General features: G+C 36.6%; 1 protein-coding gene across 6 annotated transcripts in view; it reads left to right on the top strand.

The window, feature by feature from the left end:
* The window catches only part of THADA (THADA armadillo repeat containing), a 210,189-nt gene that overhangs the window by 116,292 nt on the left and 75,666 nt on the right, over nt 1–18,231 (top strand). For 4 of the 6 annotated variants that reach the window (XR_004158825.1, XM_019612707.2, XM_010706762.3 and 1 more), the window contains exon 30: nt 9,910–10,078. Coding sequence is in view for 4 of the 6 variants with exons in the window: in XM_019612707.2 (XP_019468252.1) it covers nt 9,910–10,078 (169 nt within the window). In the remaining 2 variants the exon portion in view is untranslated. Of the gene's footprint in view, nt 1–3,373; nt 3,499–9,909; nt 10,079–11,496; nt 11,624–18,231 lie in introns of those variants that run through there. The other 2 variants (XR_002111796.2, XM_010706764.3) reach the window with 2 other exon arrangements.

The following is an 18,231-nucleotide window of genomic DNA, read 5'->3' as shown; positions in this document are numbered from 1 at the left end:
CCCCAATAAATTGGCATTCATATGTTGCTCTGGGAGGATGAATAGGATACTCAGTTGGCAAGAGAATGAGCAGTTGTCCTAGCAAAGCTGGCTTTAAGAGGAAGATTTCTAATTAGGCTTTCGAGCAGTTTCGGTTAAGTCTGTTTGGAATTTTCCATCTAGTGGGAGTAGTAGAGTTGTGGTTGCTCTGACCGCACTGAGGTAAATTGCACAATATAAGTAGGATTAAATGCCACAAGAACAAATCTCAAGCTCCACATACATACTTGCTACTACCTTTTGAACCTGAGCATTTGATTATTTCTCCGCAGTTTCATTAAAAGTTATGTTCTCCCCTACCCCCTCACAGATGTTTTATTTGGAAGGGAACACTTTGATTCACAACTTATTACCTCACTTTTTTAAAAGTCTTTTTTAAGAGCTAGATAGGTCTGTTTTACTGATTACATTCCAAGATGAAGGAATGTACAGAATGTTTTTGATTAACAAGGGAGGTAATTGGGAGGTAATGTTTTAAGTATGAAATCAAAACATAACCTCCCTTTCTCCTCTGCTTACTCCTTTCAAAAACCTGTAATCTCTTCAGAATGATCCAAATTCGAGTTACCTTATGCCCTCTCGTACCATAGTGTTGCCAAAGTGTTTGTTCAGTGCTAAATGTTCTGGACTGGATCCTATGAAGGAGTACATGGGTATTGCTGTATTGACTTCGATACTTTTCACTAATTGAAGTCTGGTGCTTTTTAGAATTGTGACTTAATTGTTTAAAAAAAAAAGCACACCTAGCTTTAAAATCATAACTAGATAGACATGAAACAAAAAACCTCTTTTTGTTTATATCTTGTGTACTTTAGATAAAAAACATTTTAATTCTTAGTGAAATTTCCCCTGCAAAAATTTGTCACATATACAGATTTCAAGGCAGTGTTCAAATCATAGAATCACTTGGGTTGGAAAAGACCTTAAAGGTCATCAAGTCCAACCACAACCTAACATACTACCCTAACTAACAACTCTCTGCTAAATCATGTCCCTGAGCACCACATTCAAATGGTTTTTAAAGACATCCAGTGATAGTGACTCAACCACCTCCCTGGGGAGCCTATTCCAGTGCTTAACAACCCTTTCTGTAAAGAAGTGTTTCCTAATATCCAACCTAAACTTACCCTGGTGCAACTTGAGGCCATTTCCTCTTGTCCCGTCACCAGTGAGAAGAAGTCAACCCTGCTCTTGCTGTAAGCATGTCATTTAAGAAACTCTTTGGAAAATATCAATAGAAATTGAATGTCTTTCTCCAAAATTGCTGCAGTTATTAAAGAGACAACTTTCTTGTGGAGAATTTTATAATGAGCATCTTTCTGTAAAATGAAGCAGTTGCTCCAAAATCCCTTGATGCTGTCCTGAATCAGGAACTGGGGTAGGTGACAGTGGAAAGTGCTAGCCTTCTACTACTGCTTGCTTTCTCTTTCCATGCACCACCCCTAAATAGTACGGTATTATTTTTGTACTCATGAGCTTGTCATTAACAAAGATAATTACTCTCACACAGTAATGATGCACACTAGCATGGAAGGAGAGAAAAATTGTATATGATGAGGAAAAAAATTTTGTAGGATGGAAGAAGGATACTAAAGAATGTTGTTAGCTTCCATGTTGCCATAAGTCACTCCTTAAAAAAATAAAAGTTTGAGAAGGTCACAAAAACTGTGCATCAGCTGTGAACACATTACTGGATCAAATTCTTTTTCAAACTTGAGGAAAAAAAGAAAATCCTAAGGGCCATGATTTCACATATGTGTAATGTAGTACTTTAAGCTTTATTCAGTGGATAAATATGCTAAGTTTTGTTGAGTTCTGGTTAAATCATTTTCAAATCTGAGTAGATGCCAATCTAGACTAAGAAGCATGGTATAGAAGGTTTTTCTCGGAATTTAAAAGCAAAATATTGGTTTCTATTATAAGAGATTGTATACAGTCAGTGAACACATAGAGGTTCAGCGTTCACAGTATGGATTATATATTTTGATTTATACTAAATGGTATTCAGAGATTAAGTGCTGTCAGATATCAACAAGTGTAGAAAGCTATTTTTAAAATGCAGTTAGTCTAAGTATGAAGTTCTAATAGAAGTAAGAGCTTGAAGTTTAATCTCTTATCACTAGTTTTGTTTTGTGGTTTTTATTGGCCAAAGGGAATCAGTCTGACTTGACAAATACTTGCCTGAAATACAAAGACCTTCAATTGCACTCTGCTTGTCATATTACAAATGACTGTTTTTAGTACTTTTCTGATTAGTAAAATATTTAAGATCTTTCCTATGTAGTGAAGCAACCTAATGATGTTAAATAATACTTTATTCCCAAATATGACTTTCAAATGCTAAATATACTTAATATACTTACATTATTGTACTTTATATAAGGGCAGACAGGATGAGGGGAAGTAGTTTTAAACTGGAAGAGGGTAGATTTAGACTAGATATCAGGAAAGAATTCTTTATTGTGAGGGTGATGAGACACTGGAACATGTAGCCCAGAGGCTGTGGATGTTCCCTCCTTGGAAGCATTCAAGGCCAATCTGGATGGGGCTGTGAGCAACCTGGTCTAGAGGGAGATGTCCTTGCCCATAGCAGGGGGGTTAGAACTACATGATCTTAAAGATTCCTTCCAACCCAAACCATTTTGTGATTCCATTCTGTGATTATGCTGGCTTTTGCCATTTACTGATTTATCTCCCTTTCTTTCTTACTAAGATCAAAAAGAAAAAAAAAAACCTCATTCTGATGGAGCTGTGTCCATTTTTTTTTTCTGTCTATTCCTTTTCACTCATGTTCACAAACTCTTTGCGTGTTCCTTACAGTCTTCATTACTGCATTTACTTTACCGCAGATAAGGAATAGGTACTATTGCAGTAGTTCATGTCTTTTGCTTTTGAACAGACATTCAAGTATGTAAACAAGCATACATGAAATTATGATCTTAAAATATTAACCTTTGTATAGTAATATTGCAAATCATCAACTTACATGTCGTAGGCGCTTTGAAAATAGGTGTACTAAGCGAAAACAGTTACGTCTTATTTTATATTCTTAGAAAGTAGAGTACTTGAACATGAATGTGGAGGCTCCCTAGGAGTCATAGTTGTGTCTTATTTAATAAATCTTTAAGAACTCACTTCTGAAGGAAATAGACACAAGTAAAGAAAGCATTCCTATTCTATAAGATGTTATAAATTCTGCTGATTTAATGATGTTACTTGCATTTGGGCATGCAGCTTGCTCCTTTGAAAAATTTGTTAGTGACTTATGCTAATTAGTTTTATTGCTCTGTGTTGTGTTTAAGTAACTTTGATTCATTTATGTCTGGTCTGTCAGGTGTCTGGTTCTGTTTTGCTAAAAGCCCTGTGACAAAGCCTTCATAGGCTTTGTTGCAGTTATGTCTGGGGCAAGATGAAGCAACAGTATTCAAATGTAAAGCCAGAAGCCTCTGAGATTTGCAAGTAAGTGTACAATTCTACACTGAACAAAAATCACAGGAACGGGGAATGAGTAAGATCTGGTGTAAGGTATCTTCAGTTTGTGTGTGAAGAGCTAGATTGAAGTAATTCACTTACATCTTGTTAAAGTTGTTTATGAATCTAGTTAAAGGCAGTTTCTCCTATTTTCATAAACATGTAGTTGCACATGTGGATTTAGCACACATCTTGTGTCTGACTTGAAAAGAGTTATGACTTTCTCTAGGCTAAATGTGAGTATCCTTTGGTAAGTGGCTAAGCGGGGTAGCTGAGTGATTGTGCTAGTGAGCTTCTTCTGTCATTCTCCTCACTTATTTTTTCGTGTGTGTGGTGTGGCACCAATAGGAGAATTAATGTTAAAACTTGCCTATTTTCAAGTTGTTACTGTTGTAGACTGGAAATCTTATCAGTGGTATGATAAGCAAAGTACTTTTGTGGGAATGTGTTTTCATATTAGATGAAAAATACTACATGTGGTTTTTGTAGCTATGCTGTATTAAAATAGCTGCTACTGATTAAGATGTTTGTAAAAGTATCTCCTTCGCTTCCCGTATCAAATGCACATTTTCTTGTTGTTTGCCCTATTTTTTCCATTTTATTTTTTTTCTTTTTAATGTATTGTCTGGTCAGTGTAACTGCTTAGCATTGCTATTGTCTGGGATAATTTATTACTTGGAATCTGTGATATTCACAGCAGACATTCATCCATTGGAATGCTCTGTTTTTGCTGGAAGATGCTTATAAGTCCAACCTAGCAAGGCAGATATCCTTCTGAATATAGGTAAGGTTCCCAAAACACACCTGCTTTTGTAGGCTTATGAAAAGGAGCAATACATGTTTCTAAAGCATATGTTGTTCTTTGTATTCTTATTGCTTTGTATATTGTTTTGTAGGGTTGAATCTCTATTGTGAAAGTAGTTTTGAAATTCTCGGTTTAAAAGAAACTTTAAGTTGTTGAAATGCCTTCAGGCGTAAAGTGGAGAAATACCACTGATAAGGAATGGTTAAGTGAAATTATCAAAATGACTTTTCTTAGAAAAGACTGTCCTAGTAAAGTCCCCTGTCATGTCTCTACACTATTTTTTTTTCTTTAGTGTTTTTCTTAAGCCTGCTAGTTTGAACAAAAAGGAAGGAGAGAGTATTGCTTGAGATCTACTTTGGCATATTTGGGATTTAATAGAGAAAGAGAAATGTATTTCCCCTCTAAGTGTAATGATAAATAGTTTAGCATTTTTTCACTTTGATTAAGCTCAAATTGTATTGATAGGGAAGACTATGAAGTGCCTAATCAGCAGTAGACAGCTCAAGACTTGTAATCCAGAAGTCAATGTCTAATTTTCACATTCTTTGCTGTAATCTATGTCCTATTTTCTTAAAGTGTGGGCAAGTCCTTTAGTAATTTTCATGGAGCTGATAAGAAGTTTTTTAAAAATACGCTCTTATGTTCTTGTTCACAATCAACTGACTCATTCAAAATATTCACAAGGTGCTGATCTTTTATTTATACATTCAACTTCCTTTTTGTAGTTTAAAACAATGATACAGTCATTAAGACAAAGTATTCTATCTCCATTCTTTTTATTTCTTCTAATTTGTTATTGTGTATTTCTTACCAGTATTCTGCAACTTTGAAGCTTCCTAAGGACTTCTCAAAAATCAGCAAATTTGAAATACAATTTTTATTGGAAGACATTGTAAAAAAATTTTTCTTTTATGTGAGTTTGAGTTAAACGGTCATATTAGGAAGCTCTAACTTACTGTTGTATGCTCCAGAAGTTAAATAAACCTACACTGATTTTTAGCTACCTGAGGACAGTATTTAAGATTCCTTGATGGGAATGCAAGAAGAGAGATGCCACTTAAATTGTTTCATCATGTTCTACAGCAATTCTTGATTTGAGGAGAACATATTTTTCTTCATCTGAATTTTACGTGTAGTATAAGTATCTATTTACTTATGTGCATGTTCTAGAGATCCTGGTTTATTGGCTGACTGAGTCATAGTACTGTGAATTTCTGTTGTTGATTCAGCTTGATATGAGTTTGCTTCCTTTTGCAATAACCTTGGTTATAATCTTGGTAGCAGGATGAGACATATGTGGATGGTTTCCTCCCAGAAAGCTCTTGAAAGCATCTACTGAGATGCTGTATCAAGCTCCAGTTATTCTCTTGGATTGTTTTGTTCTTAATTTCAGATTAAATCACAAAAAAATGTCTTTAAACCAATTACAACATAGGTTTCCACAGTTGAATAAGATTTAAAAATTAAGTGCTTTGGATATTTTAATTGCTGGGGTACAACAAATGTATAACAAGAGGGAAAACGAGTGTGTTTCCTTAAAAGAGAAACTCAAACAAAGCAATCCACAAATATATTTGGGCATATATATATAACAGAATACTTTTTATATTCCAGGAAACCTTGTATTTGTATTAATGAGTAGGTACTGTCCTGCTGATTTCTCAAGACATGTTAATTGTGTGGAAACCTGAGTTTCTTATTAATTCTTCTTTTTGCATCTCTCTTTGCTTGGAAACTTGTAAAACTACTTTTAAGTTACTGAATTTACTCTTTTGGGAATCTTTTGGTAAAGGTAGTTGATCTGATCGGAGACCCCTTCTGCAGAATGTTGCCTTTTTTCATGTTCAGTTCTACTTTTGATTTCATCCTGTTTTCATGGCTGCACTTCCCAATGCCCTCTTCCAACACTTTGTGAAGTCAGTGTGAAGTCAGCTGCAAACAAGATTATGATGCTGTGATACTGTCTTTGTGACTGCAGGAACCTGCATCATTAATAAATTATGAATTAATAAGTATTGAACTGTTCTGTGAATTTGTGAGCAGATCGCTGTGACTATATCCAGTAAATTTGGAAATAATGTTTTTGTCTTTGCCCATTCTTCTTCAAACAACTATAGGTATTACTTAACATAACAGCTGTATCCCTTTCAGCTACACTTATGATTTTTTTAAATGATTCCTACTAATTTGTTATTGTGATACTCAAAGGCAATCCTTACTTGCTTTGTTGATCTGCTCAGTATGAAGTCTGTTGAGAGGGAGTAATAAGAAAGGGAGATAAAGAAACACATAGGAAACACCTGCAGATCTTTTTTTATTAATAAAAGCATGAAGATACATTTATTTGCAGCTAGCGTTTTGTTGTTTGTAGCTAGAGCAATAAATTAAACACTTTGAAGTCTGCAGAGGAGTGTAGAATCCTTCTGTGCAGAGTGAGAGTTGCTCATATAAATTATGTCAGTTAGCTTAGTTCCAGATCTGAGTGCTAACACTGGACAGGAGCAGTGGAAATCCACTGAATCAACAGTTACACAAAGTGAAAACTGGTCAGATTTATTGGCTTTTTGTTCTTGATCATGAACTGTTTGAAGTAAACAAGTTTACATCTAAAACCTCATTCACCTGGATAAACAGCACTGAATTTAAAATGGAATACTACTTCAACAGTTGTAAAATAGCCTCGATGATTTAGTAGATCCTTCTTTAAGGATCTTGCATATTTTCTTTGCTACTTGCTATCTTGAGTTATAAAATTAGACTGACCTGTTACATTATTCTACATATGATAGCATTTTAGCTATTTCTTAGATTTGAAAATTTACTTATACATGAACTGCATGTAAAGAAAAGTCACCTGCAGAAAAGATTTTTTTTTATTCCTCCCACTTATTTTTCAAATAAAGAAAATTGTTATTTCAAAGACAGTATACACACGCATGCACATTGCCCTAATGGGTGTGAGGTTCCGTGGCTGATGTTTGACCTGCAGTAACAGTGAGAACCAAGTTTAAATTGTGGGGTTGGCAGGTGGCCAAGTGGCCCAGACTGAGGCTGCTGTTCCTTTCTGCCACTACTGTGGGGTGTAGCTGCCACCCCACAAATGATGACACTGCTCAGAGTTAAGTTAGTTACTTAAGTGGATCTTGAAGGCTGATTTAGCCCAATACAGTATTTTCCAGTTAAGTCTTTTGTCTTGTTTTGCCTGGCTATGTTAAGTCACCTATGAGTGGAATTCAGCAAAAATCAGAACTACCCATTCTTAATCTAGGATGTTGTTGCAAACTATGGAAAAAAAAAAGCGCATTTATCTTGATGTTCTTCTGGCAAACTTCCTGTATGATTGAGGAGTGAAGCCAAGTGCCTCCAAAGCACGAGTGAAGCACAGATCAGATGCCTTCAGGATATCTAGAAGTTCAGGGATGGGTGACCTGGTGTGATATCTTGCACTGTTGTTGAAAAGGAGGAGTGCTTTTGAAATGTTATCTGTAATGTTTCTTGGGAGAATGAAAAACAACTTTTAGTATTTTAGGGGAAATAAAAAAGAGAAAAGAAACAGCAAGGGTGTTAAGTCCTCTCAGATTTGAGAAGCTGTTTGCCATTGTGAAATGTTGTCTTTGTGTTCCCATATATGTTCCTGTAAATCAGATTTATTTAGCTTTATTGTTCTTGAACTTTATGGTGCTTTTGTTACTTCGTAGTGACTTTGTTAGGAGTACTCTTCTGAAGCTTTCCACAAACATGTAAGTTCTGTGGATATACAATCATTAAGATTAGAAAGACCACTACCATCACTTAGTCCAACCATCAGCCCTTGCCTAAATGTGCTGCCCTTGCTTAGAGTGACTGCTCTAAACCATGTCACTCAGTGCTACGTCCTCCTTTCTCTTGAAAACTCCCAACAATGGTGGCTCTACCACCTTCCTGGTTAGCCTGTTCAAATACCTCACCCCTCTTTCTGAGAAGAAATTTTTCTTAACATACAACTTGTTTGCAGCACTGGTTGCATCTACTGCAGTCTCCCTAGTGAGTAGCGTGAGAACTTTGAGTTTGCATTTGACTTCAGCAGGTGCATAGCACAGCGGCTGGATGATGACTGAATTGTCATTCATGCAAGCAGAAGCTGCAGGTTTGCATTTTCCTCAGGCACAGAAAGTTGCAGAACCAGGACTGCTATGTCTTGGGCCCGTTCTCCACCACTGGGCAACAGGGCTTTTGTTGCTTTTGTTAGGGGGGAGGAGGATGAGGAGAAGGAGGTCATTGCCTACTAATTGAGGATTCTCAAAGTGCAATACCTAACTGACATTGAGGGTCCCAGCTGGACTTCTCTTCATGATCTGGGAACAATCATCTGCTGAAGTTGTTTGATTTGTTTATTTCCTTCTGTTTTTAGAGTAAAATTTGGGGCACAAAAAGAAGTAAATCTGGTAGTTTTGCCTTAAGCTTCTGCTTTATTCTTATTCAGTTAAATGCTGTTTTTATAGACCTGGTATTCTGGCAGCTCAGAAAATATGAAATTACTTCCTTTATTCTGAATATGTAGCAGTCACTTTTATTTCCATAATAGATTTGATAAAATAACAATCTGGAACAAAATTCAATATGTAAAATACTGTATGTCCAAACATGCATAATGCCTATGTGCTAGGTCTGTTGTTTTTTACAAGAAAGGGGTGTTAAAATTAGGTTACCTAAAAATTGTTCTCAACTCCTTATTTTACTACTATGAAAAAAACAACTACACAACTCCATTTTAATTTGTTACGCTGCATTCAAGGACAAAACCACTTCTGAATCATGTAGTTTTGGAAAGTACCCTCGCACAACTTAGAGGAAACCCTGGCTTTTTTCCCATTTTCCACCCTTCCTTCTGAAGAGTTGTCACATTCCTTGGGAAAAAATAATTTGTGAAAGGTCATGAACAAAATAAGGAACGTTCTTAAGTTTACTGTTACAGCCAATTAAAAGTTGTATGCCCATTGCAATAACCGAATTGCTTGTTTGGAAAAAACATCTGTATGTGAGAGTAACATGTTTCCTTAACCATGTAATAGCACAAATGAAGGAAAAGCTGTAGACGAACCACTTTTCGGGTTTATTTTCACTATGTAATGGTATAAAATCTTTAAACAAAAAGATGTTGAATTTATTCTTACAAAGGGCTAAGCTGGCTTCTTGCATCTCGTCAATACAGGATTAAAACTTTTCATATGGAACAGAGTAACTGCTCTGTTTTTTGCATTGTGTTGTGAAGAGCCTACTCTTTACATTTCCTTTTCAAAGATGATCTTCCTAAAAGTTATTCCCTGAGGGAAGAGGTGGCAGGGTAGAGAATAGAATGTGCTACCATAGTATGGGGATGAAAATTCCAGCTCAGAATGTGGCTCAGTACTTCCTTCAAGCAGTATTTCTGTGCTTCAGGCTCTAGTATGGCTTATGTTTCTAGGAGACTAGTCTTTCACTGCAGCCGAGAAAGTCTAAATTTGATTTGTAATAGGTGTGTTGTGTATTATCCTTTGTTTTATATTCTGTGTCTTTTAGCCACAACAGTGGATTGCATCTGGATGACAAAAAATATGTATTTCTCCTTTTTCTAGGTGTGGGCACTCGCCTGTGTACCGTTCACGTGAAATGTCAGGTCGGGCCCTTGTTCCATTTGTTATGATAAATGAAGTACCATATACAGTACTGTCACTGCTGAAGGAGCTTCCAGATTCTACCAGTCTTTTCATACGACACAATAGCATTCATGGAACACTTCTTCAAGTAAGTTTCCTATTGTGCTTTTTCAGTGAGATCTTTTTTGGTTGTACTTTACTGTCAGATAACATGCAATGAGTTGTATTGAGTGTTCAAACATGTTTAAATATTTTAAATATTGTTTGATTCTCTCAAACAAATGTGAATGCAATTTTTAACAGCCATTAGAAGGCTACAAGTTATAAATATCAACATTTACATTTCATATAGTTCTTCATCTCTGGAGATTACAGTGCTTTGAGAGCAAATATCTTTATCTAAACATATCTACAGAGAGATCTGTGTGACTCACTCAGAATCACAGAGCAAATCTACAGCAGAGCTGAACTTCAAGTACCAGTGGTATTGTAGATACTGAGACTTGCTACTTACCTACGTGTTTACTTATTACTTGATTTGCTGTTCCTGCCACACCATCAACTTCCTGTCACTTTGCTGTGCAAGATATGATAAGCTTTATATTGTGTTCTTCTGAAAGCATGGGAGAACAGCTCAATATCAGTTGGGAATCAGAAATTTCTTCATTCCCCATATATCATTCCATTGGTTTATGAGTCTGTTCAGCGTGTTTGATTTTTAAGCTATCAGTGTAATAAGTTACCCATTTTTATTGCCTGTTTTTCACAAGCAACTCTCCAACAAAGGCGTATTATATACGTTCAGCTCTGCTGGTCTGCCTTAGTTGGCAGTCTGTCTTGGTACACATTCCCATTGTCGCATGTAGTGATCTGTGGGTTATTTATAAAATCTTTTCCAGCATATTATTTCCCTTTCAAATCATGACCTTGTAGGCAACCTGCGATAAGGAAATGAGTAGTCTCTCTCTAGAGCTGTTTTTGCCAACTTTACCTGTATCCCAACATGTTTATTGTCAGCTTATTTCTAATGTACGTTAACTGACTTAATTGGAAGCTGATAATTTGTTCAGTGTTTTAGACGTTGGTGTCATTTTACTTCTTCAGACAGGTATTTTGATGCTTATGAAAGTAGCTGGATTGGAACCAGAGGGGTTCATCTGATTTAATTTGCATTTGGTAGATGATAGGTAACAGAGAAGGTCATCCCAGAGTGTAGGATGATCCTGTCCAGTCTTTCCTGATGTGAATGTCAGTCCAGCAGCTGTGTAGGAGGCAAGGGGGATAACCAGTATCAGCCAGTGGTCCCTATGAAAGTGTTAGGAAAAGAGATTGTTCCAACAGAGGTGAAAGTGTTTTGTCAAATTGCAAAACGATTATAACCCTTGTAATGAGGACATGGACTGACTGTAGTGTATGAAGTCTCTCCTGCCTTTTTAGTGACCCAGTAGAAAAATAATAATGGGGATTTGGTTCTGAAACTGTCCAAAGATTGTTTGTTTTTTTTAATTTTTTCTAAGCAAGTATTGCTAACAAGATTGGGTTTTCTTTTCCTTCCCTGTGAGACAGAAGATATTTTTTGGTCAGTTTTGAGCAGTTACTAGGAACTGGTACTACTGCAATGACACCAAGCTGAGCAGTGTGATTCATACAGCAGAAGGAAGGGATGCCATCCAGGAAGAATTAAACTGGAAAGGTGAGCCCTTGAGAATCTAAGGAAGTTTTAAAAACAAATTGCAAGGTTTTGCACTTGGGTCAAGATGATCCCAGACGTGTATACAATCTTGGAGGAGAACTCCTTGAGTGTGGGCCTCTGAGGAGGACTCAAGGGTCTTGGTTGATGAAAAAGTTAACATGAAACAGCAGTGTTAGGACCCAGCTGGAGTACTGCATCCATGCCTGGGGCCCCCAACACAGGAAAGATGTGGAGATTTTGGAGAGGGTCCAGAGGAGGGCCACAAAACTGAGCAAGGGCTGGAGCACCTCTCCTATGAAGACAGGCTGAAGGAATTGGGCTTCTTCAACCTGGAAAAGAGAAGGCTATGGGGAGAGCTCACTGCAGCATTTCAGTACTAATAGGGAGTTTATAAACTTAAGGGAAGTCAACTTTTTACAAGTGTAGATAGTGATAGGACAAGGGTTAATGGTTTCAAACTAAAGGAAGGGAGATTCAGATTAGATGTCAAGGGATGTTTTTTAGTGAGAGAGCGGTGAGGTGCTGGAACAGGTTGCCCAGATTATGGTTGCCCCGTCCCTAGAGATATTTAAGGCCAGGCTGGATGGGATCCTGGGCAATCTGATCTAGTACTTGATTTAGTGGCTTGCAACTCTGCTTGCAGCAGGGGAGATGGAACTTGATGATCCTTGAGGTTTCTTCCAACCCAAACTATACTATGATTCTATGATTCTATAAATCTGAATTGTTGCTGCACTGGGGAAAGATCAGTGCTGTCAGAGTACAGCATTTGAAAACGTACAGTTGATAATGATCCAGTCATGTTTGATCTCTCACGTGTGTCTTGGGCTTTGCTTTTATAATTTGCGAATCAAGGTTGCTTGAAATCTTTAATTCTTAACAAGATGTAGTTTATGACTGAATTGCTGAACTAATTTGCTAGTTAACAAATATTCAGAAGAAATGCTGATGGATGATAGGTGTACAAAAAGATAGTCGGGTTTTTTTTTGTTGTATCCATAAAACACTGACAATACAGTTCAATGCATAGTTATTGTGCACCTGCTGTAAACTGCTGTAAACAAAGTCCTGTGACTTTCAGGATGTTGGATGCATGGTTTCAGTTTCCTCTTTATCAATGTAAGATGGAATTTGCGAAGTCTTATTGAATGGTAAATTTTGTTACGAGATTACTTGTTAAAGCACTGTTTCTCTGAAGCCTTATTTAAAGAGAGCTTAAGGTAATAATCTGGCTGTGTTCAAGGGTGTATTGCATTTCTGTGACATGATAGAGAATTTATCTTCCTCTCTGATATGGAAATCTCTATGAAAAGGAGGGATGTCTGTACAATACTCAATAACATTTTGACTTTTTCCAGTAATACAGGCCAATATATGAAAATAGAATCCAGTTAATTTAATTTCTTCAGTCATTTTAGTCAGAAGCTAATGTAAGTCCACTGCCTGATTTTTCTTTCAGTGTTCATCTGCTGTCAAGACTTGAGCAGGAAAGTTGGATTTGCTCAGACTTAAAGCTTATGTGGCAGTGCCAAATGTAATAGATCATGAAGGTATATTAGTTATGTTTCAGCGTTATGTAATTGCTTCATCTGTTGCAAGCCAAATGTTCATTTATAGAAAAATTGTTCAAAAAAATTTCAGAATGCAGTGCTTGTCCAAACATGGTCTGTTTTTCAAAATGTTGAGATTGACAAGGAGTTTGTTTGACAGTAATACAAATGTGTTGTGTTTAACTTCAGTCCTCTGCATTATGTGAAAACACTGCTTTTGGTCCTCAGTATGAGAACTGTGGTTCAATTTATGTACAAATATAAATGTGCATGAGGATAAAATAATCTAATAATCTTTTATGCTTTATGTAAGAATTATTTTGAAGAAAGTGGGAGAAATACTGTTGTTCTGTAGCTCCTATGAAACTGATGATATTTTACAAAGAAATAGATCTGCGTTTTAAGTAAATAAGTCAAGACAAAAAAATATTCCTTTTCTCCTTAGTGTTTCTTCTGTGAATGCAGTTTCTAATTCTGTTATCCAAACAGTCATGGGGACAGAGGAGAGACTTAGGTTTGTAATTCATGAAAAAATGTAGAAATCCTCTGTTGGCCTTTTTTAATGATTAACTATTTCTGGGTTCCATTAAGGTGTAGTTTTTTGCTGGATCAGTTGAAAGGAAGAGTTCATCCAGAGCTTATTGTAGAAACTCCTTTATGCTTGTGAATTTTTTTACTTTTGGCAGTTGCCAAGGATCTTACAGTAGTTGGAAAGATTGTGAGGGATCCTTACCAGCAGATCCATGAGAGGGCAGAATCTGCTCTCCTGAAGCTCAGGGCTGTGTGATCTTTTTGCCCTCCTTCTTTCTCTTCTGATCCTTGTACTTCACTATGCCATGATCCCTGCAACTAAGGCTACATTCAGCCTTCACAAATGCAGTGAGTTAGCAGAGCGCCTCTTCTTGCCTCCTTCTTTCAAGAGGCTGTCACCAATTCTTTCCAGGAGCCTTCTAGATTGTTTGTGCTTATGCTATGCTTGTTATCCAGCAGATTATGAGAATCTAACAGAATCATCATGAAAATCTAGACCTGCAGACCTGAAGCTTCTTCTAGCTGTCTGCAGAAGGCCTCATTCAGCAGTTGTTTCTGGTCAAGCAGCCTAGTGCAGGTGCCCGCTATGTTACCCACGCAGTGATGTGTTCTCAGATCCTATTTGTAAGCTCTCTGCTAGCCTGTCATCCATCCCAGTGAGACTTCTGTGCACTCCTGCTATTCTCTCACATAAAGGGCATCTCTATCTTCTCATCTTCCCAGCCGCTGTCTACAGAGCCTGTATCCCTCAGCACTCCAATCATGTCAACAATCCCACCATGTCTCTGTGATCCCAGAAAACTGTACAAAGTCCTAATTCCTGTAATTCTTGAATCTCCTTGTTTGGTGCTTTAAAGCCGATGAAAGCTATAGGATGCCTGAGCATTGTTTCTGGGGAACAATGCAGCACCTTTAATTCATTCAGTTGTAGTTTGTTTATGATGATTAAAAAACTCCCAAATGAATGAGCTGTCAGATTGGCTTTCCAAGCAAAGCAGACATTAGTCTTCTGCTTTTCTTTTTATTTTGTCAGAATCAAGCAACATGATTGATGCTGGATTTCAAAGGCTCTGCTGTGCTCGTAGACCTAGACTCTGTTAGCAGAACGGGAGAATAGGGCAGTAAGACCGAGGCTTTCAGTCACAGTTCTGTGCTCATTAATTTCCAGAAATCTCTCTCACATTTGTCCATTGAAGAAATCTATACATATCTTTACAGATTCCTTATATTGAGAGTAATTCATAAGACTGCTGCAATTAGTCATGGAACATGTAATTAAAATTGAGGTTTCTTGAGGTCCCCCAGCTGTGTGTCTGAATCAGTGCTCCATTTCCATCAACTGGTGGACTGATAGCACAAACCCAGGAAAAACTATAAAACAGACTGAGCAGCTATAAAAGCACGTGTGGGATGTCTTAGCTTAGACTGCTCCTGAACCAGAGATATATGGATGTGACTTTGAAGAGAAAAATGAGAGAGAAGTTCATGATTACGCTGATGAAAATAGCCAGTTGATGATGAAAACATCCATAAGTTAGGTAATTATCCAGAACAAGTACCAAGACAGATCATTGTCAATGGAAATAGAACCTGCTAATGAATGTGAATGCCTTTTTACCTCCTTTGAGAGGAGGAGAATATTAATTTAAGTTGCTACAAAGGAAGGTCAAGCTCCAGGTATTTGAGATTGCTATCAGTCTTACGTTTTATGAGTTTAATACTTGGACACTTATGCAGAGGAATAAAGACAATTAAAATAAATACGAGCTTTTGAAAATAAATCAGAGAGGAATGATGCATGAAGAAGATCTAGCAAGCAATCATAGGAGTTTTATTACAGGACTGAGTAGGTAATAAAACCCTACAGACTCCAATGGCTAGGGTGTGTGATTATGATAACAGAATACAAATTACACAAATATATTTTAAAAGTTATTCTTGAATGTAGGTTCTTGTGGCTCAGTGAAAGAGATGCATCAAGTACGTATAGTATAAAATCCTTGATGTGGATCACAAACAGGAGTGCCAGTGACCATATTTTCTTCTGTTTTGTTTTGAACAAAGGATCACTAGGGTCTAAAGGAATGAATGGGGAAGTAGCATTGTTTATTTTGCTTTATTCAGTAGCATAGAAACATTAACTATGGTGAATTACTTTTTATTTAGCATGATAATAATGTTTGATGTATAACAGTTCAACATATGCACATAAAAACTCCTTGTAGTAAATAAATGTTACATTATCTGCTGATCAAAGAAAGAAACATGCTATAATTAAATGTTTTCCAATGAAATTTCTTTCCAGCTGTTTCTTTTCCAAGTTCATTTTTTAGTGTTCAAGATAAGCCTTTCTTTTAAGATTAGTACAAAGAGAAAGGAAATACTGATGTAAAGTTGAAAGCATATTCACTTATGTAGCTGGCAATTACAGAACAGTTGTCTTATTTCTTCATGTTGTGAATTCATATTAACTGTTGTACTGAGGGGATGTGCTGATATAAGGAGGCAGAGAGGATCTGAGAACAGTATTTGTATTTTCTATTATTATTTCTACCTACCTGTATTTTCTGAATGCAACAGAGACGTAAATAAGTTGCAAGAATGGGAGCAGATGGACTGTGGGAGAAAATCACAGGTGAAATTTTGCCAGAAGTTTTCCTACAGCTTCATTTTTTTTAATTGAGCTTCTGTAGTACTGCTAATTAACTAGACAGATCTGCTAGTGGGACATAACTTTGAAGTTGCTTTAACTGTAATTAGCAATGCTCCTGAATGTTGTTTTTCTGATTTCCTAAGACATATCACTGGTTTTTAAAAGGGCATAGATATACGTACATTTTACAACTCTGTTAAATCTTTTCAGTTTCTGCATGGTTATTGAATTCCTTCCTACAACTGTGTACTTGCAGAAATGCTATTGTTGTAAAATTTGTGTTTACATACTTGAAAAAACACAAAAGAAAAAAAAGGACTTTAAGAAAAACTTTACCCTTAAAAAAAAAAAGTGTGGTTTTAGTGCAAAGCAAGTCATATTCATAGATTTTTTAAACGGGAAGCTGCTGCTACTGTTTTTAATTGAGAGGTAAATATAGTAAGGGCTGGTCTGGGTTGTGCTGGGAATTGTGTGACAGTTGCCCCCCCCTGTAAAGCTGAGCGGTGCCACTCTTCTGCGAATTCAAGCTCCTGCAGCTTGTGTCACTGCTGCCCAGTACAGGGGCTGTGGGATGGGTGTGTGCAGCTGCTCTATGGACAACATCTGGTGTTCAGTTACAGCTGTAGAACATCTTTTGTCCTGGATAAATGTGCAGTGGCTGAAAATGTTAAATACTGTTGTGGCTACGTAAGAAAAACCTTTGTTAGGTGTTAAGATTAAATTTAAGGAAAGAGAAATTCTCCTTTAGGTACAGTTTTACAATGGATAGGCTATTTTTTTCTTTAGACAGACATGTTAGGAAAGAATACTGTTGGCACGGTATCCCCTTACTACTACTTGAGGCACTGGATGCTTAACTGGATATAGGCCTTCCAGAACAGCAGTTGAATTGTTGTGAAATCTAAATTTTTTTGTAAGTGTTCACTTCTGTGCTGAAGTGCATATTTCTCACACCTGTTTTGTATTATGAATCTTTAAGTATCCCTCATGATTAGTCAGGAAAGCAATACTATCACTCTGTCACAGACAGAGGATGTTTTTACAGTTGGGAAGGGAAAAGTTGAGACTTGTAAAGTGTACTGAAAATATAATATTCTCCTAAGTGGTGCAGTGGATTAATTTAGTACTACACGGAGTTCATTTTTCATCTCCAAAAACATGTTTTCAGTCCCACCCGCATAGGATTTTTTCTCTCCCTTTTGTTCTAGAAACTGTGTCATTAAAACCTTTAGAACCAAAAGAAAGATAGTCCTGAATATATTTCCTGGATATACTTTTAAAAAAATACTTATCCATTATGAGTTCCGGCTGCTTGAGGTTGTATTAAAAATATTTGCAAACAGTGAGGGCTTTTTCTTTTTTATATACAATGTGCTGTGTTTTCAGGAGTTAAGTCTATAATGAGAAATGTTGGAAGGGGCTTCTTGTTAAACTTGGAAGCTTCCTTAGCCTGTTTGCAAAGCAGAAGATATGCTCCACAAAAAGCTAAAGCTAAAAAATTCTGACCTATACTAAAGGTCAGAATGCAAGAATCTCAAATACTGGAACAAAAAAATTAAGGAAGAAGTAAAGGAAAAGCTGGAAATCTAAGACAATGATAGAGAGTAAACATTAACTTTCTAAGATCTGAAATTCTATTTCATGGTGTGTGTGAGTCTAATAAGTATTCTTTCTATGATGAAAGGGCACTTTTTCTTTCTTTACCGACTTTAAAGCCTGCTACTTGTTTTAATTTTTCATTCTGATTTCTGATTGTGTTACAGGCAATTCTTGCAAGAATGTAATTTATCTTTTTCTGTTTTACAAAGTGTTGCAGAGTATCTCATTATGGAAATGGTTACTGTGGTGCTAGAATTTTCTCAGAACAGTTCTCA

Source organism: Meleagris gallopavo, chromosome 2, assembly GCF_000146605.3.
Source record: "Meleagris gallopavo isolate NT-WF06-2002-E0010 breed Aviagen turkey brand Nicholas breeding stock chromosome 2, Turkey_5.1, whole genome shotgun sequence".
NCBI classification, from domain to species: domain Eukaryota; kingdom Metazoa; phylum Chordata; class Aves; order Galliformes; family Phasianidae; genus Meleagris; species Meleagris gallopavo.
The sequence above is the reverse complement of the archived record's forward strand: the minus strand, read 5'-3'. Positions and strand labels throughout refer to the sequence as shown.